General features: G+C 49.1%; 1 protein-coding gene across 2 annotated transcripts in view; it reads right to left on the reverse strand.

Annotated features, from left to right (window-relative positions):
- The window catches only part of TBC1D14 (TBC1 domain family, member 14), a 123,270-nt gene that overhangs the window by 13,305 nt on the left and 97,932 nt on the right, over nucleotides 1–12,033 (reverse strand). For both annotated transcript variants that reach the window (XM_011935401.1, XM_011935402.1), the window contains 3 exons: nucleotides 8,909–8,980; nucleotides 8,093–8,221; nucleotides 5,009–5,118 (listed from right to left, as the gene is read on the reverse strand). In XM_011935401.1, coding sequence (XP_011790791.1) covers nucleotides 5,009–5,118; nucleotides 8,093–8,221; nucleotides 8,909–8,980 — 311 coding nt within the window. The remainder of the gene's footprint in view (nucleotides 1–5,008; nucleotides 5,119–8,092; nucleotides 8,222–8,908; nucleotides 8,981–12,033) is intronic.

Here is a 12,033-nt window from a genome sequence, read left to right on the forward strand (position 1 = left end):
CCACCTCTGTGTCCCGGAGTCCTCCCCACCCTGAGCCCAGCGGGGTTCACTATCCACCTCTGTGTCCCGGAGTCCTCTCCACCCTGAGCCCAGCGGGGTTCACATACCCACCTCTGTGTCCCGGAGTCCTCCCCACCCTGAGCCCAGCGGGGTTCACTATCCACCTCTGTGCCCCAGGGTCCTCCCCATCCTGAGCCCAGAGGTGTTCCAGTCTTTCTATCCCAGCGCTTGGCAGGGGCCGGCAGACGTGAAGTAAGTATCGTGAGCACCGTGTTGAGAATGTGGGCTCCCACTTCAGCCAGGCTGGGGTGTGCCCACAACACACGGGCTATGCCCCTCCCTGCAAGTCCCCAGCGTAGGCAGGTGACACTCCTCCCTCCTCCAGAGGCCCATAAAGACCCAGCCTACGCCAGACGTGCTCAGCAAGATGCTCCCGGCTCCTAAGGCGCTCTTGGGGCAACCTGTACCCCAGAAGTGAGGAGCCAGAGATGACCCAAGTGCAAGAGGCAGTGGAAACGGAAACCTCCCAACGGTCACTCCCTTTTGAACCTTTCCTTTAAGGTAGAAACTCGAGGCAATGACAGGATCTCCAAGGATCATTAAACATCATTTCAGAAGTGCTAACTGGAACGCGGAATGCAGTCCCTGCTGCTTCTGCTAGCTCAAGATTGTTTATTATAAAGCCCGCTCACCCCTCTAGCTAATTCTGCCGCTGGACGGCAATAGGAAGTATTTTCAGAAGTGAAATGACCTAAAGTCAGTCCTCCTACAAAATGTGGATCCTTGACAGTCGAAACACTGAAAACTCTATAGGAAGACGAGACAGCTGAGGGCCCCTGCTCTGACCGCGTGCCTCATCGTGGGGAGTGGCAAGCCACAACTAAAGAAGGGCCAGGAAGGTGGTGTTGGCAGGAAAGCGAATCCTCAGCCCTGACTCCTCACGAGCTACTGGTTAGGCAGTGTACAGGGTACACCGGAGGAGGGACAGGCACCCGACTTTAAGCCCAGGAAGGTGACCCTCAGGCACAGACACATTCTTTGACCTAGGAACACTGAGCCGGGCATGGGGCCAGGCACTGGGAACACAGAGATCACTCTTGAGGCTTTACCACAGGGACAGCAGCCAACAGTGGGCACCCTCAGAGTGTGGGTGGAGCTGGGGCGGTGGGAAGCAGGCTTGGTTTGCAGGCAGTGTGGCAGGACAGGAGATTTTTCTGACCCCAGGTGTAGCCATTTTAATGCACCCACTCAGCCCACCCAGGAGGCTGAGCTGGCCACACCCACAGGCCCCTCAGTCCCTGCCGCGAGCAGGAGGAAGGCTCTCTTGCCCAGGCAGTTAGCGGCTGAGCCCTGGAACTTAGCAGGCTTTATACCCCCCAGGCACAGTGCAGCCCCACAATGTGGAGGCAGGCCCGGCTGTGATGGGTGTGGACGTGGCTCTGGGAAAGGTGGCCTGATGCAGCAGAAAAAGCAAAGGCCCGAAGGCAGACCGACCTGGCCCTCACACCATGGCTGTGACATTGAGAAGTGGGTCTCAGTGACTTCTTCTGTGCCCAGAAATAGGTACACCTGGCTCCTGAGCACTGAAGACCACAGTGACCAGTGCTTCTGAAATGGCAGCTTCTAGGACAGGTCCTGTGTAAAGTCTATTCTTCCCCTTTGCTTCCTCCCCACTGCCCACCCTATTTCTGATCTGACCTTTCACCTAACTGTCAGCACCCAACAAGGAGCCTGAATCACTGCGGACCACCAATAAATGCTGACTCAGGGAATAAATCATGAATACATGGCTTTCCTGTGCTTAGCTCAACTTAAATATTTACTAAGGCCTTTCTATATGCCTAACCTTGTACTGGAACTGCAAATACAGACTGTATCCTAGCTGATGCTTATCCTAGAACACAGTCAGCACTTTTAGAATAAGGCCTTTGGAGGCTTCATCAAAGCACAGTGGACAGCATTCACAACCAGCTCACAGCACAAAGGCCTCAGCAGTGAAGAACCCTTACCGCTTCCTTTTCATTTACTCTGCCTCACTGCTCATTAGACAGTCCAGCCCGTGTTCTACACTCAACACGATGGTCTTGTCTCTGACCTGAACTATGGGACCCATCTTATGGGTGACATTGCCTTACACAAACCCCCTTAGAAAGGACTCCAAGGGAAAGTGCACAGCTCTAGAGCCGGGTAGACCTGAGTCTGAACTCCAGCTCTGCATTTGGCTGGCATCAGGACCTTGGCCAAGGCACTCTGCCTCTCTCAGCCTGTTTTGTTTTTTTGTTTTGGAGAGAGAGGCTCACTCTGTCGTCCAGGCTGAAGTGCAGTGGTGTGATCTCGGTTCACTGCAACCTCTGCCTCCTGGGTTGAAATGCTTCTTGTGCCTCCGCCTCCTGAGTAGCTGGGACTATAGGCACGTGCCACCATGCCCGGCCAACTACTGTATTTTAGTAGAGACGGGGTTTCGCCCTGTTGGTCAGGCTGGTCTTGAACTCCTGAAGTCAAGTGATCTGCCCGCCTCAGCCTCCCAAAGTGCTGGGATTACAGACATGAGCCAGTGCACCCGGCCCTGAGCCTCAGTTTTTTTCATCTATAAAACACAAGTGTTACACTGCGCTTGGAGAGGTTGTTCCAAGGGTTCAAAGACAGCATGTGTGAGAAGCACTCGAGTCAATAAATGCGGGCGCCCTTTGTCTTTGCCCCTACATGGATTACAACTATCTTCAGGCTGGGACAGAAGCAGACAGCAATATTCTCCAGGCCTGTACTTTTCACACTGCCAGGCATGACCCAGCCAACAGCCAGTGGATTGTGGAGGCAACGAAAGCAGATTATCCCTAGCATTTTTTGGAATAAATAGAACAGAGTACAGTATTTCAGAAGGCTTCACACAGGCAGGGTTAGGTACTGAGTCATGAAACCACTGTTCCCAGCACATATACGTGTTAAGTTTCTGCACACATTGGGTCACAATTTAAATGCATTTCCTTTTGCGAGTAAAGGTGGGAAAAGTTTGAAAGACACTACTGACTTTCGGCCTAGAATCCTAAGAAGCTAATCAGAAGCCCTAAAACAGATAAGAAAGAAGCTGAAGGCTCAGGTCCTGCCTGGATGCTCTCCCGTCCTCCAGTACCGCAGGCTCTGGCCAGGAATCTGAGGGGCAGGGCTCACAGTCAAATGAACACGGTGGGGCGGCCTGTGCAGGAGCTCTGTGTTCACAGGTGTGAAGAAAATCACCATTTGCTGAATAAAGGTGCCCTTTGAAGCGGGCCGTAAACACTTCTATCCAGCACAGCCAGGCAGGCCAGCCCAGCATCCCCGCCAGGGCTGCTCACAGCCCCACGTTCCCTGTCCTCAGTCACCAGCGCCTTGTGGCGTCAGCTACAAGATTCAACCTCCAAACCCCTCGGCCTTCACAGCAAAGGTCAGCAGAGTGAGAACCGTCCAGGGTTTAGGACGGAAGCAACACACCAAGAATCCCAAAGGCGTACTCTCAAGGGCACAGACAAGTCTGCTTCATCTAAGGGGTCAGCTTCCTTTCAAATGATACTTGAATTTTTACCTTCCCTTCTGCTGAAGAAAGCGGGCAACGACAAAACCAGACCAGCCAGCTCTCTGTCCACAGTGGCCGTACATTTACCGTACGACTTAGTGGAACATGCCTTTCTGGTCAAACAGTACCTTCTTTGCTTCTGCGGAGCCCCTTCTGAGTCGGGTGGCGCCACACGGTCACCCGGCAGCACCGTGTGGGGTGAATCCCTGCAGTCTCCAGATAAGGAACCGGGAGCTCAGAAGGGCTTCACAGCCTTCCCCATGGCCACAAGGCAATAATGGGAGAAGCTGGGTTTGGGCTGGGGCTGCTGGATCCCGGAGGCACCCTCTTCCCACCGGGAGACCTGAGAGGCTGCTCCCTTCCACGTACAGGTCTCCCAGCCCTCTACCTGGCCCTCAAACACGGTGCTCTCCGGGCTAACAGCCACACTCCATCCTCAGCAGCCCCCGAACCACGGCATGAAGACCTGCCTGGCCTACTGCTGCTGCATAGACCTCTCAGGATCCTCGTATCTGTCTGTCTCAGGATGCCTCTACTTACACGTCCCGCAGGCACCTCAAAATCACCCGTCTGAAGACAAATCCGCTAACTGCCCTGGCCAAATCTTCTCCCTTTGTCTTTGGTCTCAGCTGAAGGCAGCAGCAAATCCCTTTCCCAACCCGCAGTCAGGAACTGACCAGGTTCTCGACATACCCACCATATTTCCACGGGGCCTTCTCTCCACCTACTTCAGCTTTTTCCCCCTTAATTTGTCTCTCTGTTCCCAGACCCTCCTGCCTCCCAGGTAACTTAAAACTCACAGCTGGATGTGCCCCACCCTCATCATAAGCAGCAGCCTCTGCCACTCCCCTGGCCCCGCAATCCTGCCCAAGCTCCAGAGCTCAGGTCTAAGAGCCACCGTGACCTGGCCTCCCAATCTCATTGCCTGCGGTCCTCTGCCCTTTACTTTCAGCCTCTACCCCACTGGACCTGGCTAGTGCCTGCTGACTCTGGAACGGCACATGCGCTGGTCACCTTCGCTCCGTGTACTCCGACCCCTGCACTGGGTCCGGGACCTCTTGCCTTCCAAGACAGCACTCATCTCACATGGACAGTGCCCACGGACACACGTGTCTCCCATAAGCCACGAGCTCCTGACAGGCAAGCACTGGCCTTGCTCCTCAGGCCACGTCTATACCCGGCGAGAGCCTGCACAGACCTGGTGCTTGGTCCTTTTAAGGAATGGACAGCACTCTGGAAACAAACAGGCCCAAGATACCATCTCTCCCCTTGAGGGAATTCAGGAGGGCCAGGCGGAGGCACTGATGGAAATAAAACTCAGGGGCAGGGACATCAGGGAAGGCTGGAGAGCAGGACATGAGGACTCAGCTGGGCCATGAAGAAGTGGGCAGAGAAGAGAGTGAAGAACAGGCAAGGGCTGAAAAATGCTGTGAAAACACAGGGAAAAGCCAGTCTTACCAATCAATTAGGTAGATATCTGGAGTTAGGTTGTTCTTCTTGAAATGGGCAAACAATTTCGGCAAATTTTCTTCAAAGAATACCTCAAATGCAGCAAAATAAGTCAACATCTAGGGAGATAATATGAAATTTACTCAGAAACTATCTGCACAAGTTTCCAGTTTACAAAAAATGTCAATATATGTATATCTTTACATTCTAACAATTACCTTCTTACGTAACTACTAATACATTTTGAATGGCAACTTACTGCAGGTACTACACAAATTATAAACAAGCACTATTTCTAATCTTCACAACAATATCAATGGCTACACCTCATCTTCTTCAATTCATAGAAAAGGGAACTGAAACCCAAAGCAGTTACAGAACTTGCCAAATAAGGGCACAGGCTTCGTTCATGGTAAAACTGGGAATGAATTTGTGCCTGCCCTGCTGCAAAGGTGCAGCCTGTACAGACTCACTCCATCCTAAAAACCAGGAATGTATGAACTGTGGAAAAGTATCTGGAAAAGCACGCATGCCTCGTCCAACCCCTAGCACTTCCAGGGGGCTACACGACTCACGTCTGAGTCAAGGGTAGCACCACTCCAGCAGACAGATGCACACCTTTGAATGCAACGAGGGAGAAACACCACAGGGAAAGGAGGAAAGGAGGGTGTTACAGTCCGTAGTTTATGGAGCTTGCTTTTCAACGGTTGACAGTTTTTTAAGGAAACGAAACATACAAAGCTGGGAAGCAGTGCTGACAGCAGAAAGAACTCCGACTGGATGATGGTGGCCCAGTTCTGCTCCAGTGCTTGCCAGCTGAGCGCCTGGGGGCAGATCACAACTCTGGTGTCTGCGTAGCTGAAGGGGAGGGGCTGTACTGTAGACGGTGGATCCCAAAAGGGAGTGGTTTTGCCTCTAAGGGAACACTGGTCAATGTCTGGAGATACTTCTGGTCGTCACAACTGGGGGCAGGTGCTGCTGGCACAGGGATGTGGAGGCTGGGAAGCTGCTCAGCATCCTCCAGTGCACAGGACATCCCCCGGCAGCTACACAGCCCTAAGCTCAGCGGGGCTGCCGGGGAGAAAACCTGCTGCTGTCATGAGGATCCCACTCAACATTACGACTCCATGGTTTCTCCTTAAAAATACAAGCCACGATTCCTAAGCACAATTTCTATCACGTTTCCAAAGAGAAAGCTGGGGTCTTATCTTCAAAATCAGCAGAAATTTAGATGGGAATCATTTATTTATAAAAAGATAAAATTAAATTTACATGTGGGAATTATTTCCAGGAATTAGTATCACAAGCAACATAAGGCCAGTATATACTGTGTCAATGAGTTATTTCAAGAGTAAGAACGCTTCCTCAAGATTTATTTTCCATTTCTGACCATTACTTTTCGTGGAAAGGTAAGTTTTTACCTGATTATGAAAGTCATACCTGTAAACACTCACTGCAGAAAACTTAGGAAACACATAAACACTATTAATCTATCATTCAACAATCCATAAACACTAGGAATTTTGTGGCCTATTTCCTTTTATTGTCAAATACAATAGTCACTATAGTTTATGTTTTCTCTTACATACATTGAAGAAATTAACATCTTGAACACTTTCTCACAATGCAGTTCTTTGCGAGCATCACTATTGATCACTTATCAAATTTAATTGACCATTCTGCATTCTCCTAACCCTATTTTCAGCGATCCTCACATTTACAATTGTAAATAAGTGTGTCACGACTATCTTTGTGCATGCTTTGTCCACATTTATGACTTTCTTAGAAGTGATTCTTACGAGCAGAACTGCACACCAATGCTATTTACAGCTATTGATACTTAATACCAAGTTGTCTTTCAAAAGGACTCTGCCAATTTATAGTTCCAGTAACAGCTACCAAATTTACCAACAGCTTCTAAATACTTTATGTATGTACTATCTGAGCAAGACATACTCAGTAAACCTTAAGATATCAAGGAAGAATTACTCTCTAGATGATCTAAACTATTAGATCATTTTAGTCTTGAAGTACTGGTAATAATTATCAGCAAATCAAGACAATGATGGACAGGCACGGTGGCTCATGCCTGTAATCCCAGCACTTTGGGAGGCCGAGGCAGATGGATCACTTGAGGTCAGGAGTTCAAGACCAGCCTGGCCAACATGGCAAAACCCTATCTCTACTAAAAATACAAAAAATTAGCTGGGCATGGTGGCAGACACCTGTAATCCCAGCTACTAGGGAGGTTGAGACATGAGAATCGCTTGAACCCAGAAAGCAGAGGTTGCAGTGAACTGAGATTGCACCACTGCACTCCAGCCTGGGCGACAGAGCAAGACTCTGTCCAAAAAAAAAGCTGATGGGCTTGTTAAATTGGTGACGTCTATGCTACAGAAAGAACAAAGGCTTAGGAACCAGAACAGATTCACATCTCAGCTCCTCCATTTACCAAATGCATGCCTTGAACGAGTCCCCTCACTCTGAGCTTCATCTCCTCACCTGAATGGTGCAGAGGGCTTATCTGGGAGGCACATAAGCCCCACCCCACACTGTCACCACCTCCCACTTATGCAGTGTCATAAAGACTAGAACAGTCCACTAAACAAATGGCTGCCTTTCAAAAACTAAAGGAGTATGGTCTTCAACGTGTCTCCTTTCTCCCGAGTGTGGGTATGCTTCACAAAGCAGGGTGATGATGAGCAGCAACACAGCTCGGTTACAACGTGTTCTACCTCACAGGTCCAAACGTGGGCACTATCAGCAAGCTGTGACTTTGACACCAAGTGTGTATGCTTAAGCAGGAGCCACACTTCTGCCTTCATTGAAAGAATACATTTTCCAAAATCCAGGTACTGTTTTTCTGAGAGAATGTATTAAGAAACCCAGACATATGGTTACTAACCATGTCTTTTTAAGCTTCCATGCAATACACTGCTCAAAATCACCCTCCACCTTGCAGTGCTGCTTACTGTAAACATCTCTCCACAGAGGGAAAATATATTCTGTTTTTCCACTGAAAACACAGACAAGTAAGCAACTCTTGACATTTAAACACACAGTACCCAGGGCCCGAACACAGAGGATACTCACAAGGCCATGGTCCACTCTGAAAAACGCCATTTGACAGGGTTTATTCAAAAGGTTAGAAAAAGCAATAAAGGCATCTGCAGTATCTAAGTTCAAGATCAACACTGCCGCTATGAAGGACATGCCCTGGACCTGAGAAAGAAAAGGCACGTTAAAATCACAGTGGCCACAGGGTCACCGCAGCACGCTCATTTTAGCAAAGACAAACCTACCACCATCATACTAGAAGGGTCCTCAGAGCCGCCCCACTCTACCTGCCACCCAGCACTGAACTGCCCTCACTCAGAACCACCACTCTGCCACCCCAGCCACCTGGCCTGCTCTCCTTCAGTCCCCACCCTTGCTCCTATCCCCCAGATAGAAAACCCTAAACCAGCCCTCTTAGGCACACAGCATCTGAAATACTGCCCTTTCCTGTGTCCAGTGTCCCGCCGCTGTACACACGTGTATCTATCTCAATAAGCTTAAGACCAAACCATGCGTGCGCACACACATCCGCAAAGCCACAGAAGTATCAGCAGTGTTTTAATGGTTGCTGCTTTTAACATGGTTAAGTCTTCTTTGATTTAATGTTGGAAAAAAGTCACATGCCAAAAATAAAAATTGCATTCGATTAAAATGTGATTAATGCCCCAGAGCAGCCATGACAGCTCAATTTCTTTAAGAGGAAACTGAGTCAACTCACTTACCACAAGACTTTTCATACTCCTCGGCAAAAACGAAGGCACTGGGTTGACATTTGCAGCTAACATGCGCTGGACAATATCTGGCTTTCCTTTTAGACAATAATATTATAAAATACTGAGAAACTTCACTTACATAACCCACATCTGGTCGGTAACAAGTATAAGCGCCCAAAATACTGTGCAACATGTCATGATATGGACCACCCTAAAAGGATCAACACAGCAAAAACAACACATGCATAAGGATTGTTAGTGCTCACAAGAACATCCGATACTACTATTGCTGCCACTGCCACTTCTGCTATTTTCAGCATTATGAAATATGCCAAGCATGATGCCAGCAGCTCTATATGCATATGGAATTTAACAAATCACCCATTCACAGCTAGGGAAGCCTGCAGCTCACGCTATGAAGCTGCACTGAAAAGAAGCTGGAGGGCCAGGCAGGAGCACCACCCCAGACAAATATCCTTTATTTGGCTCCTGCTGTATAACTGTGTTCCCTTTCCAAGTCCATCAGGAGAGCCAGGTCTCCGGGGGCTCTTCCAAGCAGGTGACTGCTCAGTGTCACTCAGGTCGTCTCCCACTGTGCCCCACATCCTGACTATCCTTTCTGCCTCTCTTCCCAGGCTTATCACTCTCCTTGTTTCTGTTGGTTTTCTGAATGGCAAGTTGAGGAAATATACTCTTCTAAGAACTGGTGGCTACCATTTTGTTTAAACATTCTCCCAGCTATTCCACCCCTCTAACATTTCCACTTGCTCTTATAACTGCTTCCAAAAATTAAAGTGTTGGAATTTTTTTCCCAATGGCGCACATAAGAAAGAGCAGAGATGCCTCATGCTGAAGTTAGCATGTAAGAAGATACTACAAAAGGACAGGTTCAGTGCCAAACGCTTACGGTCTATGTCTACCAGGTACCTACATTTAACACAAGGAATAAAAATCACACACGGTGAGAGATAAGAAGTCACTCCACAGGTGACCACAGGTGGCTTACAAAAGAATGCCATGGCCCAGACCACCATATTCTAGCATGTGAAAAGAGCTAAGTAAAAGAAGAGACAGTTCCAAATCACAGAGGGACAAAAGGAAAAACAGCAATGAGAGGGTGAAAATGACAACATCCAGGGCTAGGGTGGCGGTGAGGGTCTGCAGTGGCACCAAATGCCAGTCTAAGGACCAGTGTGACTGTAACAAAGTTTTATCCAGGCCAAGGCGAAATAAGAAAATAAGAGCACCACACTGAACTTCTCTTAAAGCTAAATGTTTTTAACTTCAAAGGTTTTCTACCATTGTCATTTCGATCTTTGCATCTCACTTTGGTGCTAAACGTCATTTCTTAAATGAAAAAAATGATGCAGCCGGGCGCCGTGACTCACGCTTAGTAAGTATTTCTAGCACTTTCGGAGGCCGAGGTGGGCTGATCACGAGGTCAGGAGTTCGAGACCAGCCTGGCCAACATGGTGAAACCCCTTCTCTCCCCAAAATACAAAAATTGGCCAGGGATAGTGGTGGGCAACCTGTAATCCCAGCTACTTGGGAGGCGGAGGCAAGAGAATCGCTTGAACCCAGGAGGTGGAGGTTGCAATGAGCCGAGATCGTGCCACTTCACCCCAGCCTGGGCAACAAGCGAAACTCCGTCTCAAAAAAGAAAAAATAATAAATGACCTTAACTGCTTTTGGACATCTCAGTTCCCCCACTCTTCCCCTCAACTGTTCTTTGCTTTCTTTTTAGCAAACTCGATCTCTGCTCATTAGAAAGGTTACTAAGCTACTTTCTACCAGGGCTGAGAGGTCCCTACATTGGACCTGGAAAGAGACTTCTTTGGCTTCTACCCACCACCTCTTCCATCACACACTTCTGCCGCCACCTGGCAGGATATGGCTCTTTGACCTCTGGTTGGATTTAGTTCTTTTAGTTTCAAATTACGTTCAAAGAGATTTAATAACAACAAGCACTGTTATCTGCCAAGTACTGTCAACGGCTCTGTTAGGCTGGTATGATCATCCTGTGTTACAGATGAACAAACCAAGGCTCAAAAAGATGGATCTGCCCAAAGCCAGTGAGAAGGCATTCTGTGATTAAAGCCCAAATTGTTTGACATCAAAGGTGAAACTCCTTTCTAGAAAGCCGCCTCTCCTGGACAGCCTGGTGAGGGGGCACGTGAACCGTGGGTGGAGGGTGAGGAAGGGCCTTTTGGGCTGGGGGGAAGAAAGCCTTTTCCCTCCAAGAGCAAGAAACAGGAGCAGCTCCAAGAGAGCGATGCAGGGGCTGCAAAGCATGGAGTGCACTGAGGCCTATGGAGACGAACTGGGGGAAAAGGGCAGAGAAGCTGAAATCTGCCCTGTGGGAGAAGCAGGGTTCGAGGAAACAGGCTCCCAACTAAGTCAACTGCCTACTGCAAGCCAGTGGGGTGCTCATCGGGCTCACGCACCAGACACCAGGACCAAGGCTGCTGGTAGCTTTGTAGATTCCCTCTCTTTCCTCTTCTGAAAAAATTTCTGAAGACCCACATGGAAATCCACAAAGATGAGAACCTGACTGAGTAAAGGCAGTGAGAACAGATGAGGGACACGTGCAGAGGTATTCTGCAGGAACTGCCCCCCTGCCACAAAAACCCGTTATAGATAAGAAAGGGGTCAAAAGACCCCCAGATCAATGTCTGCTGGCTCAAAGAACAGAAGGTCTCTAAAGAGTTCAGCTCAGATAACCCCACAACCTACTGCTGGCAGCCCTGTCCTGCGCTCAGATGCCCAGAAGGAGGTTCCACTCTGCACTTCCTGCCGCCCAAGGAGCCTGTCCTATCTCCGACAGCCGGCTTCTGTCCCTCAGCTGTACCGTTCTCCTGGTCCACCTGCTCAGAAATCTGTCACCCTGGCTTGGCCACCCACCTTGGTTACCAGGGATTTCCCTTTCTCACACGGGCTCACTGCACTGGGCTCATGTGAGCCGAAGCCCCTCACACCGCCATGGCCTTGCTGAGCGCAGACTGCTACACACAGTCCTGAGAGCAGAGGAGTGTCCAGGAAAGTGCCAGCAGACAGAGCCAGAGCCACCCATGGCGACCCTCTCAGACCAGAGGGCCCCGAGACATGTATCTCAAGAGGAAGACAGAATCGTCTTTTGGAGCACAAGGATGGACATAGTAAATATTTGTTGGAAAGGATCACTTACTTATTTTAAAAAGTCTAAATGTATTTAACAGTAATATCCACCCTACCTCCTAACACCCACAAAAACCCAAGTACCTTTCA

Source organism: Colobus angolensis, unplaced genomic scaffold, assembly GCF_000951035.1.
Source record: "Colobus angolensis palliatus isolate OR3802 unplaced genomic scaffold, Cang.pa_1.0 Scaffold143, whole genome shotgun sequence".
Lineage (NCBI taxonomy): Eukaryota > Metazoa > Chordata > Mammalia > Primates > Cercopithecidae > Colobus > Colobus angolensis.